Source organism: Octodon degus, unplaced genomic scaffold (assembly GCF_000260255.1).
Source record: "Octodon degus isolate 3935 unplaced genomic scaffold, OctDeg1.0 scaffold00037, whole genome shotgun sequence".
NCBI classification, from domain to species: Eukaryota; Metazoa; Chordata; class Mammalia; order Rodentia; family Octodontidae; genus Octodon; species Octodon degus.
This window is the reverse complement of record NW_004524613.1, coordinates 3,409,481-3,436,020: the sequence shown is the minus strand read 5'-3', so window position 1 is coordinate 3,436,020 and position 26,540 is coordinate 3,409,481. Positions and strand designations below refer to the sequence as shown.

General features: G+C 45.9%; 1 protein-coding gene across 1 annotated transcript; it reads left to right on the top strand.

Annotated features, from left to right (window-relative positions):
- The first annotated feature begins 1,912 nt into the window (after positions 1 to 1,912).
- Sun5 (Sad1 and UNC84 domain containing 5) lies at positions 1,913 to 25,303 on the top strand. Its single transcript, XM_004630972.2, has 13 exons — positions 1,913 to 2,069; positions 3,918 to 3,976; positions 4,139 to 4,213; positions 4,981 to 5,047; positions 6,223 to 6,284; positions 9,663 to 9,712; positions 10,958 to 10,992; positions 11,526 to 11,634; positions 20,999 to 21,077; positions 22,022 to 22,137; positions 23,568 to 23,735; positions 24,174 to 24,260; positions 25,172 to 25,303. The coding sequence occupies exons 1-13, from the start codon at positions 1,993 to 1,995 to the stop codon at positions 25,301 to 25,303; spliced, it is 1,116 nt and encodes a 371-aa protein (XP_004631029.1). The 5' UTR covers positions 1,913 to 1,992.
- Positions 25,304 to 26,540: the final 1,237 nt, after the last annotated feature.

Here is a 26,540-nt window from a genome sequence, read left to right as displayed (position 1 = left end):
CCTGCAAATATTGACTAAAGTCACTCTCAGTGTTTGCACTGACATGAATACTTCCTCTAACACTTGCAGCACAAAGAATATTTTGTTGGCATCCAGGTAACACAAAGGAAGGATTCCCATCAGCCCATCCCGAGTGCCAAGCCACCTCCCCCAGCAAAGTCCAGTACTGTTTGCTGAGTACCTGGTAAGCTGGTATGCACAAAGAGCTCTGCACCCACCCTACCTACAGCCCCAAGATGAGAGTTGCGTCTGCTCAACCCCATACCTGGAGCACAGTAGGTGCTCAATACATGTTTGTTGTGTGACAAAAATGAATGAATGTACAACTGAAAAACCCTTGTCACAACTGATGGCAGAATTTGTTTCCCCTTCTCTGGATTTCTCAGGAGTCCTGAACCCACCTCCCATTAATGCTGTAACAAATAACCACCAATTTAGTGGCTCAAAACACAAACTTTTTTTTTAAGGGGATGAAGCTGGAAAAATAGCTCAGTGGTCTAAGTGCCTGCTTGACAAGGACTCAAATTCAATCCCCAGTACTGCCTGCTGTGCTGGCCCCAGAACCCAGGCGCACCATGCCAGCCACCAAAACAGGTGGAGCAAGCCTGTAATTCCAGCACTGGGAAGGCTGAGACAGGAGAATCACTATGAGTCCAAGCTGCGTACCAAGACCCTGTACCAAATAAATAAATAAATAAATATTTTTTTAATCTGATTTTAAAAACCACACAAACTTATCATCTGTCAGTCCCAGAGGTTACAAGTTCAAAGTGGGTCTTGCTGGGCTAAAATTCAAGTGGTGTCAACAGGACCACATTCCTTGCTGGAGCCTGTAGGAAAGGCTGGCTGTCTCCCACTTCTGACTCCTGGTTTGACCATCTGCCTTCAAAGCCAGCAAGGTGCCATCTCTCTGTCTCCTATTCTGCTTACAAGGACCCTTCTGATGATACTGGGCACATCTGGGTGACTGAGGATCCTCTCCCCATCTCAAGGTCAGCTGAACTCCATCTGCTACCTTCATATCCTTTGACATGTAACTTTATTTTTATTTTATTTATGTATTTGTTTATCTATTTATATATTTGATTGTTGCATGGTCTCACTATGCAGCTCAGACTTGTGGCGATCATCCTGCTGTCAGCCTCTCCAGCTCTGGGATTACAGGTGTGTGACACTACACCCGGACTCTGACCAGCTGCCCACCCTGGGGGAGGTGCGGGCACCACATGTGGTGCAGGGGATTGAACTGTGGTCCCTCTGCTTGCCTAAGCTTGCCTAAGCAGGCACTTTAGTCCACTGAGCTATCTCACCGGACCATGTCATATAACTTAATGTGCTGGTTTTGGGTGTCAACCTCTTTGGGGGAACATTATTAATCCCCTTCTCACAGGGACTTAGCCCGCAATTTTGAACAAAGACCACCAGGGGAAAAAAGTTCATTTTAGCTTCAGAAAACACCTAGAGAGCCCCACTGTGGCTCTTGTGCTTTTATTTTCCCCAGTAAGAAGTATATATTTATTAAAATAACATATGGAATGTTACTGTGTACCCCAAGATGCCCACCAGTGAAAAGCTCAGCACTGTGAAACAATTGTGTGTAACTTCGGGGGGTGCATAGAGGCGGCAAGCAGGAAATCATCTGGGGAGCAAGGCAACGCAGGCCAGAGCTGGAGCCTCAGCTCACGTCCCTGCCCCACCCCCAAGGCCTGGCATGGCTCTTCCTATTTTATGGCTTCAGTTTCTGCATCTTAAAGATAGAGAGGTAGCCACAATGGCATCCTCTGATGGGGAGCTTCTGGGGCCAGCTGAAGACAGGGTGACCTCCCTGCCCACCTACTCTGTGAGGTCACAGTGCCCATAGTTCCACCTGCTCTCAGTGAGTCCACATGTCACCCTCCAGGTGACACTCAGAGGTGGTGGCAGGAGCCACGTCCTCCTCATTGAGTCTCAGAGATCCCCACCCACATTCCTCCATCCTAGAAAAAGACATCAATGCCACGGTCCTCGAGGATCCCTGGGGACCCATTTGTCCTGCCTGAACATATGGCTTACAATACCAGGCCCAGGAGGTGAGGACAGCAGCCCCTCCCTTTGCCCAGCCCTTTACAGTTTACTAAAGGGCTCATCTTCTCTGGGAGGTAAGCCAGGGGAGCAACTATGCCGAGCAGACCAGAGATGTCCCATGGTGGCTTCCCAAAGTCTCCAGTCAGGAGATGGCAGAGTCCAGTATCCCTATGTTTCTTGCACACCTGCTGAGTGCCAGGCATGGGGCAGAGGCCAGGGAGCCGTGCAGTGCTAATGAAATATGTTTCCTGCCTTCATGGAACTCATGCTAGTGAAGGACGTGGGTACTAAACAAGAAAGCACACATCCCTGTCCCTATGTCTACAAGGGGGCCTCTGGTTGCAGGTGACAGAAATTCTAACCCAAATGATGCTCATTTCTGGGCCCCAGAATAGTGTGTGTATCCCAGGAAGGTATACAAAACAAACCATGGTAATTGCAGCTACTCAGGAGGCTGAGATTGGAGAATCAGGAATTTGAGGCCAGCGAGACAGCACTTGCCTAGCTTGTATGAGACTCTGGGTTTTATCTACAGTACTAGAAACAAACAGCCACAAGAGTGAGGGAAGAAGCTATTATAACTTGAATATGTATTTTTTAATTAATCCCTCTGTTTTTAATTAACATTTGAGAATTGTACACATTTATGGGGGACAAGTGATAATTCAGCTATTACTACAGGTAATGATCAAATCGTAATGAGCATCTCTTCATGTTGGGAAGCTTCAGCTTCCTCTCACTTACTTTGATATACATAATAACTTGCTATAAACCATTCACCTGGTTGTGCTATATATTCTTTAGGAATATTTAAATAAATATGTACATTTGGAAAGGATAAATAATGTTAGCATAAATGGGTGTTATGTCAGTCAACCTTCGGTCACTATCACAAAATATTTGAGGTAATTAACTTAGAAAGAGAAAGGGTTTATTTGGCCTCAGGGTTCTGAAGGGTCCAGTCCATGGTCAGGTGACCCTGTTGCTTTGTGTGGCAGTACAGCATGGTGAGGGTGACAGGACACAAAACTTCCTACAGCATGGTGAGAGTGAGTGGACACAGAACTTCCTCATGAGCCAGGAAGCAGAGAAAAGGGAAGAGCCTGGATTTCCACAACCCTCTTCAAGGAGAGTCCCCAGTGACCCGAGGACCCCCCACTAGCCTCTCGCACACAGGTCACAGTACTGTCCCACAGCGTCACCCTGGGAAGCAAACTTTTAACACATGGACCCTGGGGAAAGGGCACTCAACATCCACACTGTAACAGGCATATGGGTACTTTCTTAATAAATATAAACACAGAGGGGGTATAATTTGTAAAGCTTGTAGCACATTGCCACATCACAAGATGGCTGCCACAGCTTTGGTTATCAAATAGAAACATAGGTGTCTAAGGTAGGAGAGTGGGCACTGCTTTCTGATGGTCCCATTTCAGCAGTGACAGAATTGTTTCCCCAAGTCCTACACAGCCAGAGTCACCACACCCCACCCTACCTCACCCCTGCAGATGCCCCATCCTTGAAACCAGTACTCCAAGGGAATGGGTGGGCCACAACAGGCTCCAACCAATATGATGCCTTACCCCATGTGGGGTAGTAACAGGGATAAGACAAGGCATCTGCCAAAAGTAGAGGGTGGCTTTTAGGTGACATGCGCCATAGTGGCCATAGCAACCAGTCTTTTCCTCAAAAGAGGCCTGGATTTGGGACCAGCCAGAGAGATCTGTCCTTGCAGTGTTGTCCAATGTTTTATAAACCACCCTGTGGTTCTTTTTCTCCATCTGAATGTAGTGACATCACATACCCTCCAAATTTTAACATGGGATCGTGACCATGACCCTTGTCATCCTCAGGGGCAACCAGCGAAACCGGAACCCCTGCAGGGTGACAGAGGAGCCCACAGCATGCAGGAGTGAGCCAAGAGGGGGACCCTGGAGGGCTGGTGGGCAGCTCAGAAAGGGCTAACAGGCAACACAGGGGGCCCAGAAAGAGGAGGAGATGGGGTGGGGGGTCTTTGCACCAAGCCTGCTCCCCAGAGGCTGGCAGTTCCCTGACAGTCCTGTGTTCTCTGCAGATGATACCCTCCTATTGCCTGCCCGCATCAACACCCCAGCCATCAGCCTGACGCACTCCATGTTGGGATGTGTGTGTATGTATGCACTGAAGCCCCAGCTTGGCCATCGATGTGGCCCACGAAAGTGTCCAGTCTCAGGCCAGGTGGACCCAAGCCAGGCGAGGCCAGGCCTGCTGCAGGGTTTGTAGGCAGCAGCAGGCTGAGCTCTGAAGCCTTCCCATGGGATGTAGGGGTGACTTCCGGGCAGGGTCACCCTGGCAGTTGAAAGGGGAAGTAGGAAGGAACCTGGCTGTTTAAAGGAGGATTTACCTGCCAGCCCTCCTCTGCTCTGGTCCCACCCATCCATCCCTCTGTTGAGTCACTCATCAATTCACGCATCCTGGTATCTGTTGATGTCTGTCCATCTGCTCACCCCTCTCTGCTCTTCAGTCCAGTCTCTCCTCCTCCCATGCTCTCACCCATTTCCCATTCATCCGTCTTCCAGGCCAGGCAGCTATCCTCAGTCCTCCAGCCACCCATGTGTCCTTCTACTTCTGGCCATCCTGGACCCCTAATTTTCCCCTAGCTCCATGCTAGGCCCCTAGAAACGAAGCTGACAAGGACCCTGCCCTTTCCAAGCTCCCAGGGCTTTCTGTGCTCCAAGGTCACTGCTTCTGCCTATTAAGTGCCACAGCTGTGCAAGCAGTGCTCATCTGCGGGGCCTGTCCTCACTCCAGCCTGGGGCTCATGCATGGCCCGAGCTGGGGCTGTCAAGCGGGTCTCCAGCTCCAGAGTCTCCCCTAGCTCCAGGGCTGCCATGAGTCTGCACAATGGCACTCACTGCCCTCCTGTCTCCACTGCAGCCTGGTTCAACTACCTGGCCTGCTTCCTGAGAACCCAGGCCCAGCAAGTCCTGTTCAACACCTGCAGGTAAGCAGGAGGTGGGGAAACAGGACAGGGGACAGCTGGTGACCATGCAGCCCTTCATAGGCTTAGATTTTGTCTGATAGCCAGAATGGATAAGAGATTCCTAACCTGACTTTATCAGAACACGCTGTGACTCCCCTCCTCCAGTTCATCCTCCTGTGGCCTCCTCAAACCCTGCCCATGTTCCCTTTCCAAACTGCCCTCCTCTGCCTCCCCGCTGTGGGCCCACAGGGCTGGGCAGGCTGGGGCTCTCTCCCTAGCCACTGCTGTTGCTCCCAGCCCTCCACCTTTGCCTGGCCTGTGTTGGGAATGCACCCACCAGACCCAGACACAGACTGTTCATCAGTGCTGACAACAAAGCACCCAGACATCAAGAAATCTCAACAAGGGAAGGTTGCTTTACTCCTGCAGGAGGTACTGGCACATCTTAGCATGAAGTAGCAAAGCACAGCAGCAGGAACCTTTTATTTCCTAACTCATGGGAAGCAGCTGACCTTTTCCCGGTTGGCTTGTTTGAAGGTTCACAATCTGCCCGGATTGGCTACTTTAAGTGGTGCTAGGAAAAGGCCTGAAGGTTGCTGGGCAGGGCTGCCAAAGGAGGGGAGAATGGGGCATACGGGGAACTAACAGTTCCTGGCTGTTGATGCGTTATCCTCGGTGGTGTGGTGTTGCTGGAATCTAGGCTGAGCAGACATTCCCAATACCTCTAGTGTAAGGGGTGGGTGGGGGGTCAACCTAGGGTGGAGAGGAGTTTGAGATGGAGGCGCTCCAGTCTAGGTCCTTTGATAGAAGACAGGGCTGTGGCTGCTTGAAGCTGTGCTTCCAACCTAGGCCTCCAGCCCCCTCTCCCCCTCTACCTGCTCCACGCTTGTAAATTCCGTTGTGCTCCTGCACAGCTATCTGCCCCATTCCTCCAGTTAAAGTTTAAATTGTAACCTTTCCTTAATGCTCACTCTGGGTCCAGGCTTGGCTGCACCCCTCATGAGCTCCCCAAAGAGGCAGATGAGAGTGCTGGGTGTGCTGATCTGGGCATCCCGAGAAGGCGGCCACTGGGCTGGCAGGGGCCAGGGCTAGCAGGAGGATGGAGCGGGAGCCTGCAGAAGCAGCAGGGAGTGGGGGGGGGGGAGGCGCCCGCCGCTCTCCCACCGCCTGTTGACCAAGGCCTCTTGGGCTTCCAGGTGCAAGATGATCTGCCACAAGTTCATGGAGAAGACAGGTGTTCTGGTCCTCTGCGCCCTGGGTGCGTCTCCAGGGTCCTGAGCTGGGAGGGAGCACCCCGGGCCCGACCCCAGACCCATACTGAGGAGGAAAGGGCAAGGGCTCTGGCACGGACTCTGTGACCCTGGGAAGGCTCGGTCCCTCTGTGTGTTCACTTTCCCCATCTGTCTAAGGGGGGTACTGTAAGGAATAAGGAAATTGGGCTGGGGAGATAGTTCAGTGGTTCAAGCGTCTGTCAGACAAGCTCAGGGTCCTGAGTTCAATCCCTGGTACCGCAAAAAAAAAAAAGGACTAAGAAAATGATGTCCAAGAAAAAAATTTTGAAGCTAAATAACACTTTGAAAACTGTAGGGGCCAGGGAGATGGCTCAGTAGAGTAAGCACTTCCCTGGCAAGCACATGGGCCTGAGTTCAATCCCCAGTTCCACCAAAAAGAAAAAAGAAAGAAAGAAAGAAAAAGAAAACTGTAAAGCTCTACCCAAATCATTTTATGATCACTGTTACAGGTCTCTTTCTGGGTTTCTATGGCTTCTTTCTGGCCACCTCCGCTGCCACCCATGTCACCTGGGGTTGCTTCCAAGCAAAGGAAGCTGCCCCCCAGTCCACTCAAGTATGCTAGCCTTGGAGTGGGAGTGTCGGGGGGAGAACGAGAGAACCAAATTCGCCAAGGAAAAATAAGGACAAGAGAGTCCCTTCCCTGTGTTGACCTCACAACATGACTTTCTAAAATAACAACTCTACTAAGATACAATTTCTAGAAATAAAGTTTTCCCCTTTAAAGCACACAATTCAATGCGTTCACAAAGTTGTATATCCATTACTTTCACCAGTCTAAAAAGAAACCCTTTATCTGCTGGTAGTCATGTCCATATTCCTCCTAGGCAGCCACTATTTTTTCTGCCTATTTTGGACATTTCTTATATTCTTTGTGACTTCTTTCACTTAACATAATACTGTCATGATTCATGCTTGTGATAGCATGTATCATGACTTCATTCTCTTTTATGACCAAAAACACTTATGTGGGGGAAGGCGCCATCTATTCATCAACAGATATTAGGGTCGCTTGATTTTGCGTTTTGGCTATTTGTGCTATGAAAGTTCTTGTGGTTTTTGAGTGGATGTGCTTTCAACTGTCCTGGGTATTTCCCTAGGAGTAGAATTGCTGCGTCCTCATTATTTCAGGACCTGCCAAACTGTTTTCCAAAGCACCATCTCCATTCTACCATCTCACCAGGACTCTTCCTTCCCACTGTCAGTTTCTCCATGTTCTCACCACTAGGTTTTTTGTGTGTGTGGCACTGGACCTTGACTCAAACTCAGGACCTTGACTCATTCTACTGATCTAACTCCCTGACCCCACCACTACTGTTACCGTCTGTCTTTTTTTCTATAAACCATTGCAGAGGGTGTGAAGTGATATGGCCTTGTGGGTTTGATTGGAATTCCCCTAATGACTAGTGATGTTAGACATCTTGTCCTGTGCTTACTGGCCCTGTGTATACATTCATTCAGATTGTCTTATTACTAAGTATAAATAAGAATTATTTATACACTATAGATATAAGTCCCTCATCCAGACATATGATTTGTAAATATTTCCTTCTATTTTGTGAGTTGAATTCTCACTTTCTTGGTAGTGTCCTCCACAGCACAGATTTTTTAAATTTTGGTGAAGCCCAAGTAATCTATTTTTGGGGGGTTGTTTTGTTTTGTTTTTCAGTAATCTATGTTTTAGTTCATTGCTTATGCTTTTGTTATAATATTTACAAAACCATTTTCCTGACTTAGGATCATGAAAAGTCTCTCCTATGCTTTCTTCTATGAGTTTTCTACTTTAGCTCTTACATTTAGGTCCATGATTCACTTTTTACTTTTGCATATGGTGAAAGGTTGGATCCAGCTTTAACATTTGAATATGGGTACCCCATTGTTCTAGCACCATCTATAGAAAAGACTGTTTGCCTCCCAATTCTCTTGGCACCCTGTTGAAATGCAGCTCACCCTGAATGTGAGGGTTCTACCTCTGAACTCTCAGTTCTGTTCCATCTATCTGTATGCCAGTATTCCCCTGGATTAACGGATACAGCTTGTTGTCCATTTTGTAATCTGGAGTGTGAGTCTTCCAACTTTATTCTTTTCCAAGATTGCTTTGCCTATAATGGATTCCGTACATCTCCATATGAATTTCAGCAATAGAAGTCAATGGGATTTCCAGAAGGGCTGCATTGGTGTAGATGAATTTGGGCAATAGTGTCACCTTAACAATATTAAGTCTTTCAATCCATGCCATAGGCTATCTTTCCATTATTAGTGGCTATCTCAGTGTCTCCTTTAATTTCTTTCAACAGTGTTCCCTTATTTTTAAAGTACAAGTGTTGTGCTTCTTTTGTTAAATTTATTCCTAAGTATCTCATTCTTTACGAAGCTATTGGAAATAGTATTGTTTAAATGGTGTAGTATTGTTTGCTTAATTTCATTTGCAGGTTGTGCATCACCATAATATAAAAATACAATTGATTTTGTATATTAATCTTGCAACCTGCTAAATTCATTTATGAGTTATGACACTGGGAAGGTTGTCTAGTCTTCAGTATCTTAGGATTCTATGCATAAGATCATGTCATTTGCAAAAAGGGATAGTATTACTCTTTCCTTTGTGCCAGTCTTGATGCCTTTTATCTCTTTTTTCTAACTGACCTAGTTAGTACCTCCAAAATAATGTTAATTAGAAACAGCAGGAGCAGACATGCTTGTCCTGTTCCTGATCTTAACAGATAAGCATCCAGTCCTGTGCCATTATGATGCTAGCTAGAAGTGTTTCAATAGACAGCACTCATCAGGTTGAGGAAGCACTCTTCTAGTCATAGTTTGCTGAATTCTTCATTAAGAACATACAGGTTTTGGGGCCGGGGAGATGGCTCAGTGGAATAAGCGCTTCCCTGGCAAGCGCAAGGGCCTGAGTTCGATCCCTGGTTCCGCCAAAATAAATAAATAAATAAATAAATAAATAAATAAATAAATAAAACATATAGGTTTTAAAGACATTTGCATAATGGCTTCAGTAATAAGATTTCAGCCAGACTGGAGACGCTAGAATGTCACCACCCAGAAAATGCCACCCTGCCTTCTTTTCCTGGTCAATTATCCCCAGCGAGGAGGGGATGGGAGAGCGGAAGAAGGCAACTCCCATACAGCTTATGTAACCTATATCAGTGGAACACAAAGTGGATATTACTGTTGCTCCCACTTTACAGTGAAGGAAACTGGGTTAAGTAAAGTCACCCAAAGTTGCACAATGCTAGTAAGTACCAAGGCTGGGATCTGAACTCAGTTACCTTCATCCCAGAACCCAGGCTCCATATGTTAAGCAGTTCACTCTTGTTCTCATGGCTCCACAGGATTCTGGGTATTTTCTATGCACATACCATCGAAAATGGAAGTCTGGCAGGTGAGTGTGTCCTCTTCAGGTACCACAGTTGACTGCTGTCATCACAGCCAATCACCACCCCCCACCTCCTCTCTCTCCTCACATCTAGACCTCATTAGTCCCTTATTCACTGACTCATCCCTGACCCAAATCTCTGCCTTTGTCTCACTTCTCACCTACCAAATGGGCACCCATCTCTCCTACCAAATATGACTTTCAAAGACCAGCTTCAATAGTCCTTCCACTAAGATGACTCTTCTGTCATTCTCCCCCAAAGGTGGCCTTCATTTCTGAAGGCCCCCACCTAAGGCAAAGTAGTAAGAATAAGGAACACCTTTATCAATCTTATCTATCCAAAGTAGTTTTTTCATTTTTGTTTAAATAAAATGAGATCCATTTTCTTTGTGGTTTCCAGAGAGGAGGAAAGGGAAAACACATGGCCAGAGTTCCCTATTTAAGGAAGTCTCAGAAGGCCTAGAAGACATGGGGACCCAAGGGCCCTGTCTTTCCCCCTTATGAATGCCTTCACATAGTTCAAGGCCCAGCTAAAGTATCACTTGTTCCAGAAGCACCAAGACAGATAAGCCACATTCCCTCTCTCCCACATTTATGATCACAAATGCAATTCTCCGTAATCCTATCTCCCTACTCTACTGCCAACAGTTTGAAGGAAGGAAAGAGGGCTGACTCATCCAAGCAGTGTCCAGCTCCATGCCTGGCACAGGCTGCCACCATCAGTATTGGATGGCTGAGTGGCCAGCCAGATGGCTGGGTATGAACTGAAAAAGTATGCATAGGAGGACAGATGAGTGAATGGGTAGATGGATGAAGAGAGGTTGGATACAAAAGAAACAGGAATGAGGGAACTGATGTGAAGATAGATAAATATATCAATGGGAAAATGGATGAGCAAGATACTTGATAGGAGGTCAGATGGAACAGATGAGTGGATGGATGGATGGATGGATGGATGGATGGATGGATGATGGATATACAAGCTAGGGTGAATGTATGAGAGGATATATGGAAGGGGAATTGGGGGAAATAGAAAAGTAGATGGATGGGGAAGGTAGGTAGATGGGCGTGGGTGGATAAAAAGAGTAACTAGCGTTGGAGTTTGGACAATTGTGGATGACTTGATGGAAGAGTAAACAAGAAATGGAAGAATGGATAGATTTATGACTGTGGGAAAAGGGATGGATGAAGCTCTTAAATCTAGATTAGGCCACCTGATGGAGATTCCTGCCTCCTTCAACACCCTACCAGGATGACAGCATAAATAGTCCACTGCAGAGCTTGAGGTAAGAAGAATCTGCTTATTGGTTCTATCACCTAAAAGCCACAGATTATAGCAAAAAGTTACAATGTATTAATTAGGAATGCATGCTTCATAGTCAGGCCAAATTGGATTTAAATCCTAGCCCTATAGTTCCTACCCACCTAACATTATTCAAGCCTGTTTATTTCCCTAAGCCTTTGACTTATTTGTAAGAAGAGGCAAATCACCCACCTTTCTCTAGGTAATGATAGGCCTTATAAAAACTGTGAAGAGCCTTGACTAGTTCCTAGGAAATAGTCAGAGAATAGTAAATGACAGCTGTGAAGAAATATTAGCCAAGTCACCATCTGCATCCTTACAGAATTCTTGAAACCATTTGAAAGGAAAGAGCTGGCCTTGAGGATATTCTAAACAGAAAGAATGGGCCTAGGGATAGGCTAAAGACAGTGGTCTTAAGCTACCTAGTTCTGTGAGGATTGACTAGCAAAGGGTGTGACTGAGGTTAACAATAGCAAGATCACAAAGTCAGTACTTTTTTTAATCCTTCTTGAAAAGGTTGTACCAAGAGAAGGTGAGACACCACACTGGGGAAATCCAGGACCTCCGAGGTAGTGTGAACCAGCTCATGGCCAAACTCAAGGAGATGGAAGCCATGTCAGATGAGGTGAGATGCAGGCCATTCTGCCCAAATATCTAACTTCTCAGTTTGATCTGTCTTCTGTATCTTGTCTTAATCTGTCTTGATTTTGTCCCTCATTTTGATGGAGCCTATCTCCCAACAACCTTTTATGAAAGAGGTATACTTATTTTTTGACAACTTGTATGTTTAGAAACACCTTTACTTTGTACTTGATTGATAGTTTGGCTAGGTATAGAATTTTAGAAAGTTTTTAGATGCCAATAGAATACCCATCTGTGACAGGACTGAACTGGAGAGGGGGAATACAAAGGAAGGACTATTTTGTGTTTGTGTATACAGAATAGTTAGGATAGATATACAGCTACTTTCGATTGGTTCAGTGAGAGGAAGGATTTGTAGTAGTAGTGTTTGGACGAGATGTCCTGGCTGCTTCTTGTGCTGTGGATGGCCACTGAGAAGATAACAATGTGCAATGCATTAAGTATTGAAAATGTCCTGTAAAAAATTTAAAAATAAAAAAAAAGAATTTTAGAAAGTTTCTCCTGAGAATTTTGAAGGAAGCGCACCATTATATTCTAGTTTATACTATTGCTATTGAGAATTGTATTACTACTCTTATTGTTAGTCCTTTGTGTCTAATCTGTTTCTATCTTTTCCTTTTTACTCCATTGTTTTATACAGAACTCACATGGGAGTTGGGTTGGCTGAGTTTATTGAATCTGTAGGTTGATATTTTCAACAGTTTTTGCTTTCATTCTTAGCCTTTATCTTTTAAAATATTGCTTCTTCTGCATCATCTCATTTTTTCTTAGATTCTAATTATATCAGTGCTAAACCATTAAAGTGTATTTTATACGATTTCTATGCTGTTACCTGGCTCATGTATTTTTTCATCCTTTATGTCTAAGTTTTGATATCTTCTTTTGAACTTTCTTCAGGCTTGCTAATAATTTTGTATTATGTCTACGAAGTCTACTATTAATTCAAATATTGTTATTTAGTTCTAGAATACATATTTGAATTTATGGTTTTAATTCTATTGTGAAATTCTCCATCATTTTATCTATGTTATCAATCCTTTCCTTTGTTTTTATAACACATTAGTCATGGTTATTTTAAAAATCTTTGTCTTAATGACAATGTCTGGATTATCTATGATCTTCTGTTTTCTGTTTAGTTTTGTTTTTCTCTTGGGTATCAACTATATGGTTATTTGCTTTCTAATATCTGGTAATTTTTAGCATTTTTCTAGATATTGTGTATGAAAGAATTCTATATGCTTTAAGGAATTATATCTTCCCTCAAGACAGTCCCCCCTCTCTTTTTAAGAAAAATAAAGTAGGCTGACAACTTCCTTATAGACATGCATTGAGCCAATCCAGTCACAATTGTAAATTTTATGAAATTTACTCAGAGATTTTCAGTTTAGCTCCTTAGACTCTTGACCTTGCATCTGTAAAAACTCGCAAATGTTGTCAGAAGGCTGAAGGTATTTGCTGTAAATATCACCATGATGTTTTAAAGGATTGTTTAAAATGTAAACAGTTTTATTCGGACACAGATAAGGTATTTGTTTATACAATACAGTATGAAGCATGGTGTGTACTCTCTAAAAGCTAACCAGTAGTCAGATTCAAGAGAGCTAGTAGCACTCACAGAATACACACTGAGTGTGCAGTTACTGTTCATCACCACCTCAGGCAGGCCTGTTTTAAAACTAAAAACAAAAATTGCAAGTGTTTTAATATCAAGATCAGCCATAGTTTTAGTTTAAGGACTCTCAAGTTTCCAATTTTGTCTTCTAGCCTTGCATAAATGTGAACTCTCAGGCCCCAGTGGTACCTTCTCTGACAGAGGCAAACTTGGGCTCTTGTTTCTAATTATGCCTGGGGGTAGTATGCTAGGGAAAATATAGCTCTGGGTACTCTGTGTTGACTCACCATTTTTTCTAGGACAGTGCAATCTCAGTGTGCCTCAGTATGTCTGCAGCACCATATCTGGGCCCCATCCAAGACTAAGGAATCAGATATTGGGAAGCTGGGAGCAAGCAATGAGTTCCTAACATATACCATAGAGAACCACTATCCTAAGGCTTCCATCTCACACTTGTTTTGTGTTTTGTTTTGTTTTGGGACATCCTCCTTTAGATGAAGTTGATTCTTAAGCTATATGAGGATGTGATGTCTTATTCTTTCAGAAGTGCTGCACATAGTTCATTAGTCTCCTGTAGTCTTGAAATGTGGGGGACACTGGCTATGTTGGATGCTCCCTCAGTCCTCAAATTTGTCACTTTGTCCCTGTGTGATCACTAACGACCTTATTGCTTTCCCTTTCACCAACAGGAGTCTACTGCCTGGCCTAAGCCCAGATTCTGAGCTCATGCCCAGAATCATCAGATGCCCCAAGGGCTGATTAATAGAAATTGCCAGCAAATCTCAGAATAGTTCTCCTCACTTTAGAGTCTTAATCTGACTCATTTATTCCATCACTTTTTTTTTTTTTTTTTCAGAACCAGGGATTAAACTCAGGCCTTGTGCTTGCCAGGCAAGCGCTTATTCTACTGAGCCATCTCCCCAGCCCCCATCACTCCTAATGGCTTCAAAATATGATTTAATGGTGCCCTGAGTTTTTCTACCCATTGTTATTGTAAGCTTTGTGCTTACCTCATCTTACTGTGGAGCCCTACGTCTTACCTGACAACTGTCGCAAAAACATACCAATAGGCTGACTAACCTTAGAAACCATTCAGTCTGGAAACTCATGTCCCTCAGTCCTAAGAAATATTCATTAATCATATAATTAAACTAGTGGAAGGACCAGTGAGATAGCCCAGCGGACTAAGCACTGGGTTAGGCAAGCGCAGGGACTGGGTATTCAATCCCCAGAACCACATGCTGCACTGACCCCACCCATGAGCACACTGAGCCATCCACCGAGTCTGGGCATGGTGATGCGCATCTGTAATCCCAGTGCTGGGGAGGCTCAAAACAAGAGGATTACTATGAGTTCGAGCTGTGTAGTGAGACCTTATACCAAATACATAAAATAATAATAATAATAAATAAATAAACAAACTAGTGATTTTTCTCACTGGTCCTGTTTTTTTCTTTTCTCATTTTTAGGCACTTATTATTTGGGTGCTAACTCCTGAGCTAATTTGCTACTTTTTTCTCTCTTCTCCCTGTTTTCCTCTCTTTGTCTCTTCGTTCTACAGTTAAGAAAATGTTCCCAGCCTTTCTCTACCAAAACCTTGATGGTGTTTGTGCTGATGTGTTTTGAGTTCTCCAGAACTTTGAGTTTGTTCTCCTAGGCTTTCCCTTTTGTAGAATTTTGTTCTTGTTTCATAAATATGTATCTTTTCTAACTTCTCTCAGCTTTTAAAGATCATTTTCCTTTTGAAGTCTTCTTCCTCCTGCACAGGCTCACTGTAGCGTGACCCATTTTGCTTTGATTTCCTCCCTGTTAAAAACTCTCCTTGGCTGTCTGAAAAATCCTTAAAATGACTGCTCAGATAGAGCCTGCAGGGCATACCACCAATTTTTATCATAAAGGCACATATTGTGGAGGAATAATAACTACATTTATTCTTTAGATTATATCTATTGATAAATTATTCATTTTAATTTTATGAGTTTTTTTACATCAAACAATGAGTACTTAACAGGAAAAAATCAAAACAATAAAATGTTAACTTTTTAATATTTATTATTTATTTAAAATACATCAAAATTTTCAACATCAACTGGTTTTAGTCTTCGTAAAAAAAGTCTTCCCCAGTTCCGCAAAAAAAAAAAAAGTCCTCAAAAACTGGGAGAATTAAGTTCCTATATGAACTAGAATGAAAATATCAATTGAGCTCTACTAAAAAATAATCTATCTTCAATTATCACACCTAAGGCAGTCGTCACACATGACAACAGCATGTTCCACACATACGTGTTACTTACAGTGACAGTGTGTGTGTTTTGCTTTCCTGGACTTTTTGTAAGACATACTTGACATCTTGCTGGCCTTGCTGTTTTGTCAGGAGGTTCTTATATTATACAATGTGTAGTTAACAACACAGCATATCCATAACAGAGTATTAAGTTATTAATATGTATTGTGCATCTAGAATGAACATCAACATTTTCACATCAGCTATGTACTTACTTACAAAACCTAACATATAACATCAGAAATAAACTTCTATATGAACTTCAAGGAAAATACCTAGGGCTCTACAACAAGTCTTTGCTTCAGTTGTCACACCCAAGACAGTCCTCACATATGACACCTGTGTGTTCCATGCACATGTGTCTTTTTTACACTGATAGCACACAGACTTAGGTCTCCTTTCCTGTGTGGCAGGCCATTCTTGTCACCTCTGTTGTTTCCTTGTTTTGTCAGGAGCTTCCTACTCTATTTTACAACCTGCACTTAGTATAAAAATAAGATACCAATAAAGTAAAATGTCAAGTTTGTAATGAGTGGTTAGAATAGACATCAACATTTTCACATCAGCTATTTACTTGCTTACAAAACCTAAAAGGTAACATCAGAAATTAAAATCTATGTAAATGATAATGTAAGCACAAACAAACAAAAGTCTGCCACACAAATAATCTCTGCTTCAACTGTCACACCAAGGCAGGTTTGACACATGAAAAATACATGTTTCATACACAAATATGCTTACACTGATAGCGTGTTCATTTTATTTTCCTATCCTTCCTTGTAGGGCAAAGGTAACATCTTTTTTATTTTCCTTTTGTCATAGTAGGTCTTTGTGGTGCCGTGCCTGGCTATTTACCTGTTGGCTCACCAGTGTGCTCCACAATTTTTGTGTAGTTCCCCGGGCAGAAACATTTTGTTTTTCCTCTACTGTAAATGATCTCTTACAAGTTCCAATCCCAATTAGCTAAGAAAACTTCTCCATGATATTTTGCACTTGTTGTTCTCTTTGTAAACTGTGGAGAGCAGCTGAAGTTGGAAAGTAAGTACATGTGCAGGACGGAGCCAGCCCAAGGACACAGGAGCTCCTCGAAGCATGTAAACAAGCTGTTGCGGCTTGTTAACTGCTTTCTGGGTACAGAGGTTGAAATTTAAATCAACCTCTCAAGGTTGTAAATAAATGCTCTACCATTCTTGAGAAGTTCCTCTCCCTCACCTGGGAGAGAAAGGAGTTCGACCTGACCCAGCTGTTGTCTCTTGTCTATGTTTTCCTCATTGTTGCCACCATTCCTGCCCAGGGTACACTGAGAGTCCAACAGTTCCCTACAGTAAATGGTCAAATTGTTTATGCCACACTTGTTTAGGGTAAAGTAAAGCAACATTTGTGTTTCAAGTGACATCACAGTTACTGCACAACTCATGAACAACATCTACTCTGTCTTTGATTTTTTTGTTGCAAGTTACTATCTCAGGCTTCCATTTTGCCAACTTTTCCTATCCATATTTCCATCATGGTGCAATATTGACACTAAAAGTACCAGTTTGTTTTTCTTCCTCATATGAGGCCAATGTTAATCTTTCTGAAACCCAAAGATTGTACAGTTCTCTGTTTTGAAATTGCAACATTTTATTTGGAATTTCTGCTTTGTTTCTGCATATAGTTCTTATACTGGCCAACTTGTGCTTTGTTAGCAAATGTAACATCAATTGGAAACAGATAAACCCAATTATCGAATGTCACATTCTGATTACTTAGGGAAATGGGAACAACAAGTCTGTTCACACCATTTGGTTTACAACTACACAAATGGGGAAGGGGGCAGGGAGATGGCTCAGTAGAATAAGCACTTGCTTGGCCTGAGTTCAATCCCTGGTTCTGCCAAAAAAAAAAAAAAAGCCATAAAACTACATAAATAAGGACCTGGTGGCTGAGTTTCAGAACAAATTTCTAAACTAAAAGCATAATAAGTCTTATTCATATCTATAAGCACATAAATTTTAATGCCATACTTTGAAGGTTTGGGGAAAATATATTCCCTAAAACTACTGCAATCATGAAATAATGCGAGATGTTCGGTAGTCATGTATTCAGATGGTGTGTAAAGTGCTTGAAAATTACCTATAAATCTCTCAAACAATGAGTGAATAGCAGCCAGATTATTCCTTTTGTTGTTGGTGGTGGATGGTTTTGTCAGCAAACCTCAGGCAAAGAATCTCTGCAGAGTCGTCATTCTACAAACCTCAAGCCCACACCCATCTTTTTTCCATAAGTCTTTTACATCCCTGCAATTACCATGAGGAAGCCCTGCTAGGTACAGCAGACCCATGAATGCTTTCAGTTCAGTTAATGAGGTGTCATAATAAATATATCTTTGTGTATGGCTATCGATGCATATAGAACATTTTATTTGTATCTCAGAATTTGTGTATTTTGCATTGTATAGCATTTCCTCTCACAGAAAAGTTCCAACACTAACTGGCAGCTCTGGCATTCCATCCAATAGGCTCTACCTCTGCCAAGAAGATCCTCACTATATATTTCTACTAGTCAAATATGTACTCACATTGCTGTTATCTTCACCACCTGAATCCAGGAGGTCTGCATTCCTTGTATCTGTATTGATTGATTCCTGCTCCATTTCACTGCCACAGGAACTTTGGCTCACATGGACAACATCAAAGGCATTATCATCTTCTTGACCCATGCATGACTGAGCAGATGATTCACTTTCCAACTCCTCCAAAACTTTTGAATCTGTTTTTTCACGTGCCATTGTGCTGAATTGGGCTACTCTTAACAGAAAAATCAAAAGATGCCATTTTTTAAAACAAACCCTAAATACACAGAAATTTATCAAAGAGCATTTCATGGATACAACTCACCTGTTGTGTTTTGGCTGTCCTGTATCCACTTTGCCATTCATCCACCAAGTAGCCAAATGCCCAGGTGGGTTTCTCTTTTCCCCAGGCACAGCTTCTGTGAGTCACACCCACATTCCAGTTGGGGTAAAATATATGCTTACTGAAGTATGGTGTGGGTGTACATCACCCCCCGTGATGCTTAGATAAACAGTAAAAATCCCAGTTTAACACTATTGCACTTTTGGCATATACCTTGCTGTTCATCATACCAAGTGGATAAACACAAACATTACTTTCTGTATCCCCTAGGTGCAGCCACTGAGTCACACAGCCAGCTACTATTATGTTTAAGCACAAACTTAAAGTAGAAAAGTCTGAGAATGGTTACTGTAACTCAGTGTTGTGCTTAACAGGAGAATGAACAAGCTGGCTACTAGCTCTAAAAGTGTGCCAAGAGGTCAGCAACTTTGGGTTTTCCTGCTGGGCACAGTCCCTTGGGGAACACCTGATGAGGTACCTTGGGTGGGCTGACTCCCCCAAGACTAGGGAGTGGGTTGGAGGGGTCAGTGTACATGCACATCTAAATTCTACCTTCAACCCTGCCTGCCCTTCCTCAGACCAGAGATTGTCTAATCTTTGCTTTATTGAAATATACATAGAGCAAAATGCACTAGTCTTGCTTACCCTGCACAGTGAATTTTACATTATACACAACTATGTAACCCTACCCAAACCACAATCCAGGAGATTGCTAGCAGATTTCGTTGTCTCATTTCCCAGGCTCTATTCTCTCAGAATCAACCACTATTCTGACTTTTACCATTGCCTATTTCTGGATTTTTATATAAATGGAATACTATAATACTATGTTCTTATTTATGCTACACATAACATCTGAGACCCATTCACATTATTGGTAACAATAGACCGTCAATAGCTGCTTTCCATTTTATCACTGCCCAGTACTCCATTGGTGTTATATCATGGATTACCCATTCTACTAAGGATAGAAATTTGGATTGGTTCTAATTTGAGACTCTTAAAGCTACCATAAGCATTCTTGTACAAACCATCTGGTGAGCATAGATACTTAGTTCCCCTTGCGAGTGTCTATTTCTAGGGGTGGAAGTGCTAGGACATAAGGTGTGTATACATTCATTTTATTAGATGCTCCCAAGAGCAGCACATGCAAATTCTAGTTGTCTCAACTCCTTCCAAAAGTATGAATTATGTCTTTTTCATGTTCTCATTCTGGCAGGTGAGAAGCCATGCCCCACTGAGGTTTACTTTGCATTGCATTGATTGTTAACCATGCTGGATGTCTTTTCATTATTTATTGGCCATTTGGATTTCTGCCTGGAGTCTCCAGAGAAAGGGAGTTCTTAATTATGTGTATGAGTTTGTATGTGCTCTGGACACATATCCTTAGCTGGATATACATATTGTAAATATCATTTCCTATGGTTTTCCAGTCTACAGTCTGCCTTCTCCCACTCAGTGGTGATGATGAGTGAAAGCTTTCAACTTTAGTTGGTCCAATGTGTCTATCTCATGCTGCAGCTGGGAGGAGTCTAGTGCTGCACCTCTGCTGAGACTGCGTAGTCTTCAGCTAACAGGGGAGCGTGGAGGTTAGAGACTGTGCTGCCAGTTCCACCTCTTAACTATTGTGGGAACTTGCATAAGCATCCTCTGCTCAAAGGGATGATGAAGGGCTGAGTGCAACCTGTGAGGCCAAGAATAGCCCTGGTACCTAGGGACTTTGTAGACCTCTCTTACCCTCAGACAACTTCACAGCCCTGGACAGAAGACATGAGCATGGCCCCATCATATAACTGAAAAAAGACTCAGAGAGCCCAGGCATAGTGGCACATGCCTATAATCCTAGCAACAGGAGGCTGAGGTAGGAGGATGGTTGCAAGTTCAAGAACAGCCTGGGCTACGAATTAAGCTCAAGGTCAGCCTGAACTGCATAGAGAGATCCTATTTCAAAAAAGAAAGAAAGAAAGAAAAAAGAAAAAAAAAAATACCTCAGAGGTGACTCTTCCCCAAGGCTGCACAGCAGCAAGCATCCTTGTGATTGCAGAGCTGTATCCCTGACCTCAGCGACTCAAGGACAGCCAGTTGTGATGATACACAACTATAATCCTCAGTACTCTGGGAGGCGAGGCCGGAGAATCAGAAGTTTGAGCCCAGTGAAGGCGACTTAGCACTTTAAGGAGACCCTGTCTCTTAAAAAAGAAAGTGTTTTTAAAAGGCTGGGGATGGAGCTCAGTGCAAAGGCCCTGGGTTTAATCTCCAGAACCGTAACACTCACACACAAACGACTCAGGACCTCCAGATGACATCCCAGCATGGTGGCCTTGAAAGCTCACAGCAAGCCCAAGTGAGTGATTTGGCTCTGTCCCAGGAGCTTCCTCCTGCACAGCATCTGGGCCTTCTGTCCTGTGCAGGGCCAGCCACAGCAGCTGCAGGTGGGGACAGGCCTGCTAGGAAAGAGGATGCCCCACAGCCACCTGTGCCTTGCAGAGGACTCACACGAGACTGTGATCTGTACAAACATACCAGGCACAGCTTGGGTTTTCTGTCTTTTCAGCAAAAACTGGCCCAGAAGATCATGAAGATGATACACGGTGACTACATTGAAAAGCCGGACTTTGCCCTGAAATCCATAGGCAAGTGGGCTCCTCAACCCCATCTACCTATTATCTCCAGTGTCCTCAGAGGACGACACTAGCTCTGGGTGGGCCACGCCTGCTGCTGGGATGTCCCTCTTTAAGCTAGCCTCTGCTCCCAGCCAGTTTCATTTTCCCTAAAAGAGTCTGGCCCGAGGCAGGGGCAGAAGCCCAAGGCCCTCTACAGTGCCCACCTCCCCACTGCTGCCACCTCACACTATTCTCTACATCTGGGCTGAGTACACAGAGGTCACTAGGGCAGCCTTGTCCCTGTCCTGGGGGATTGTGAGACTGGCCAGAAACAAACCAGCCAGGTCAGAATGGCAGGCAGGAGCCATAAAGCAGGGCTCTGGATAGGGGACCCAGGCAGGAGGGCCTCCTGCTGGGGGACACTTGGGTTGAATTCAGAAAGGAAGGAAAATCTCTCCTGACCAAGTGGACACATGAAAAGTACTCTGGGCAGAGGCCCGCAGGAGCCAGCAAGGAGCACCGGGAAGGCAGTGAGGAGACAGATGAGTGGACAGGACAGGGGCATGCGGGGCCTCCAGGGGGAGCACCAGGCAGCACCAGCTGACCTGTGTACCCTGAGCTTAGTGGCAGGTGTAGTCAGAAGGCAGCAGCCGAATGCAAGCCCGCTCAGGCCTGGCTAAGCCCCCAAGGCCTGGCATCTCCCTTCCATGCGCCTGGTACACTTCTGGCCACAGGCACAGTGATGTGGTGCACACTCCAGGGTCACCAGCTCCAGCTGCACCTCAGGAGCGCTGCATCGCACTACCTCATTCCCGCACTCCCCCTGCACAGCACGGGCCCCAGCTAGTGCTGTTGTGGTGACCTCATTGCTCCCATTGTTCAAAGGGGACATGAGCTCTAGGGAGGGCCAGGGATTCAACCAAGCCCTGGTGAGTGAGTGAGCACCCCAGTCCATGCGGCTTCCCTCCATGCAGGTGCCACCATTGACTTCGAGCACACGTCAGCTACATACCACCATGACAAGGCTCGCTCCTACTGGAACTGGATCAGGCTGTGGAACTATGCGCAGCCCCCAGATGTGATCCTTGAGGTAGGGGACAGTGGAGGACAAGGGAAAGGGCAGGGGTGTGGCTGGTATGAGGACAGGAGCTGGCAGCAAGGCAGGGTGGAAACCAGGGTCAGAGGCCTGAGGTGGGGTCAAGAAAAGAACAGACAAATGGGGGCCACCAGTGCTGAGCCCAAGCAAGGACAGCAACAGCTTGTTTTGTGCTGGAAGGCCCCACTCAGCCCTGGAGATTCAGGACCTGGGAGCCGAGGGAGTCTTTGGGAACAGGCCCTTCATCTACGCATTTACAAAGCTCCAGGTCACCTGACTGTGGCCACACAAATGGTCATTGGCATATGGCAGAGCCAAACCTCAAAGCTGAGCAAACTGTTGCTCTGGAGTCCTGCCTCCCAGAGGAGGAAACTGAGACCCAGAGTGGAGAAGGGGTCATCCAGGTCACAGAGCAAGTACTTCTGGGCTTAGCAGATGCCAACTGAGCATATCATCCTCGTTGCCAGCCCCAAGTGGTGCAAAGTCCATGGGTGACACATCTATGGGTCCCACCCTCAGGGACCTCTAGCACTCAGGGTCAGGAGGGAGCAATGGCCTGGCAGGGACAGGGAGGCCTTCCTGTGGAGGCAGCCAGGCGTGAGCAGGGCTGTCAGATAGTTAGAAGGTAGCAAGGCCACATTGGGCATGATAAACTACTTCAGGGCACAGGGAAGGCAAGGTAGTGACAGATCTGGCCAAGGAGGGGCCAGGCCACAGACACACGGCAGGGGTAGGGTGAGGGTTCTCTGCAGCCTAATCCAGCTCCCTGAAGCCCCCGCCCCCTAGGCTGCTCCACTGGCCACTGGGCCTTTTACAGCCTCTGCTCCCTATCCAGCGAGCCCCCATCTCCCCTGTCCCAGCTCCTCCAGCAGCCCCTTGCCCCACTTCCTAAACCCCTGCTGTTTCAGGTCAGGTCTATCCACCCTCTGTCTCCAAAAAGCTCAGGATCTACTAAATGAACAAACACCTTGGCTGTGTGACCTCAGATGAATCTCTTTCCTTCTCTGCGCTTCTGCCTCCTGTTTATGGGGGAGATTGTACTAGTTCATGTTGGGCTCAGGGTTAGATGGCCTGGGTTACACTTCCCGCTCTGCATGGTCCTGAGCCTGTCTATTCTCTGCTGTTTTTAAGTTTCTCCATCTGTAAAACAGGGAAAGTAATGGTGCTTTGGAGGGTGATTGCAAGACTATGAAAAAGAGGGGTGGGATGAATGTGAGAGAATGAATGAATGAGTGAATGAATGAATAATGGTCAAGGGGCTGGAGGTTGAGAAGTCAGAGCAGGTAGGAAGCTCCCAGGAGGAGTGGACACAACCTGGTTCTGCAGAGGAGCAAGAGTGGCTCCTTGTTCTGGGGAACAAGCACAGATGGAGAACCAGACAGGTTGAGGAGCCCCTGTCACAGCCCCTATGACACCTCTTCCAGCCCAACATGACACCAGGCAACTGCTGGGCCTTCGAGGGTGACCGTGGCCAGGTGAGCATCCAACTGGCCCAGAAGGTCTACCTCTCCAATCTCACACTGCAGCACATCCCCAAGACCATCTCTCTGTCAGGCAGCCTGGACACCGCCCCCAAGGACTTCGTTGTCTATGTGAGTTGCCCGGTGGGGAGCATGCTTAGCGAGGGGACACCACATAGCATGGCAGCCCAGGACCCAGCCTTCAAGGATGGGCACAAACACCTGCTCCAGCCAGCCAGGCTCTTCAGAGCCAAGAGCCTGCAGAGACCACGGAGCTCCCATTTTGCTGAGAAGGTCCAGAGAACTGTCAGGACTTTGTGGGTAAAATGAGGTCCAGATGTCAGCAAAACATTCCAGTCCTACATGTCAATGGCAGAGTTGGGAGAGGCCCTCTGCCTCTGACTCCAAGCCCAAGGCACTTTCTGACCATTAAACTGTACGCCAATGGAACACTGTCCACAAAGTGAGGAGCTCCCCATCCCAGGTGGTGGGCAACTCTCAGCGGGAGAGGACACACACCCCTGGAGGAGGGCCTGTCCCTAAGGTCACTTCCTTGGTCGGATTTCACAGGGCATGGAGAGCTCCCCTGGGGAGGAGGTGTTCCTCGGGGCGTTCCAGTTCCAACCGGAAAACATCATCCAGATGTTCGAACTCCAGGTACCTGCACACCTGCTGTGCTACCCTGGGCCCCACTCATCCCCACAGCTGGGGGCACCAGGTGCTAATACCCATTTGACAAAGAAGCCAAGGCTCAGAGAGATGGAGCCACTGCCTGGGCCAACAACAGGACCCCAGGGAGATCTGCCCACCTCTGGAAATTCCCACATTCCCTGATCTGCCCAGGAGCCCTCTTGCTGCATTTCTCTCAGGGCCAGCAGATGTTGGACCCATCAGGTGAGGGGGGTCTATAGATGCGGAGCCCCCTTATCAGTACCTGACCCAAGGACAGGTGGGGAACTAGAGGGACTTGGGGATAGGAGTGGGATCAGTGGTGGCCGGAATGGCATGGTGGCGGTGTGCAGGCTTGAGAATTAGGCCATGACTGGCCCAAATCTCACCCTGGCAACTAATTTTGTATAGCGTTGCGGCTTTTTCTGCCTCTGAGCCTGGTTTCACCCCTGTAATTCCCGGTTGGTTGAATCCAGCAGTGAGGTCTGAAGGTCACGCCTCCCCCCTTTCTGCACCAAGTAAACACTGGCTCCATCCCTCCAGAGAGAGAAAGGAAGCCGGTGCCCCGGGTCCCATTTCATGCTCACAGCAGTCGGGAGCAGGTTTTACCACTCCCATCTGGGGGGGGTGGGGGGCTGAGGCCCAGAGGGGCGTCCCATAGCACAGGCCCCAAGGCCCGACCATTTCCCTCACCCCAGCAGGCCTGGCCTGGCCTCAGGGCCTCCTATCCCAAAGCCTGAGTACTTTTGGACTTTCTATGTGGGCCGGAGGCAGTTCTCTCGCCTCTCTCTCTGGGCCTGGGAAATGGGAGCGTTCCCTTTCACTGCCGAAGGCCCCTTGGCTGGGCAGCACGAAGGCCTGTGGGTCACGCTGGCTCTGTGTCCAATCCGATCCTCCAGAACCAGCAGCTGCAGGCCTTTGGTGCCGTCAAGGTGAAGATCTCCAGCAACTGGGGGAACCCGCGCTTCACCTGCCTGTACCGCGTACGCGTGCACGGCTCTGTGTCCCCGCCCCCCAGAGCCCTGCCCTAGAAGACTATAAAATGTATTCTTTAGCCCAGCCCACATCTGTTTGTCTGCACGCCACTGGGCGCCAAGGCACCTTCACAACAGACCAAAGGAGGTAGCATTTCACAGATGATAAGAGTGAAGGTTCCACACAATAAAGTGACATACTGGGGGCCACAGCCAGCAAAAGGTCAGACCCAGTGTCTGATTTCAGTACAAAGGACACATCTCGGTTTCAAATGGAGCTTAGCCCAGACCTGTGTGACCTCCAGCAAAACTCACCCTCCCAGGGCCTCGGTCTCCCCATCTGTACAACAGGGGCAGGATGATGGGTGTTACGCCAGATGAGGTGGCAGGTAAGAAGTCCCACGTCTGCCCTCCTCAGAGTGTTCCACCATCCTGTGACTGATTCGCTGTGTGATATTGGGTGAGACACGTGCCCTCTTGGGACATCAGTTTTTCCAGGTATGAAAGTTCCTGTTCCCCAACCTCAGTCATTCCAGTTATGTATGTGTGTCATTTTTCTCCTTTGTACTACATTTACTTGGCAGCGTAGAGAAGCACTCAGACAGCATCCTCTGTCAGTACCCCTCACCGCACCAGCATGACACACAGTAGCATGACGACACACAGACACACACACATTTGCTCTTTAGTGCGTAGACACAAGATACAGATATATGAAAGCTCCTTAGTGCATCTGCAGTCTACCTCGGTGAGTGGTGTGAGGTAGGGATCGAATTTGCATTACACGTGATTACACTGTAGCTCACAGCATGGCACCATCTGCCTTATTTGTACACACAGTTGGTGTGGCTTGCAGTCCCTCCATTTCACTGAGCGCTGCCCTCTCTGCATCCATACCAAGTTGCTTGATTTACTCTGCCAGACAGCAGGCTCCATTTGTGTTCAGCAAGTATTCTGCCTCCCAACACCTTACTGAAAGTTTTCCTATACTTTCTTTTCCAGGGAAACTTTAGAAGGAGCTTTTTGGGTTGCATTTTCAAAACACTACTGCCTGCCCAGGCTTTGAGAGATCGTATATGAGGGATGAGTACCTTGGCCAAGTCAGTGTTTCTCTTCCCAGAACTAGAACCTTCCCTCCACTTCTCAACATCCTTCTGTAAGGTGGCATCAGTTGCTTCATATGAATTCTGCGCTTCTTGCTGGATTTAATCCTGGGCATTTAAGCAATTCTAGGGCTACTATAAATGAGGTCTTTACCACTGGTGACATCTATAAAGGGCATTCCTGCTGTTTG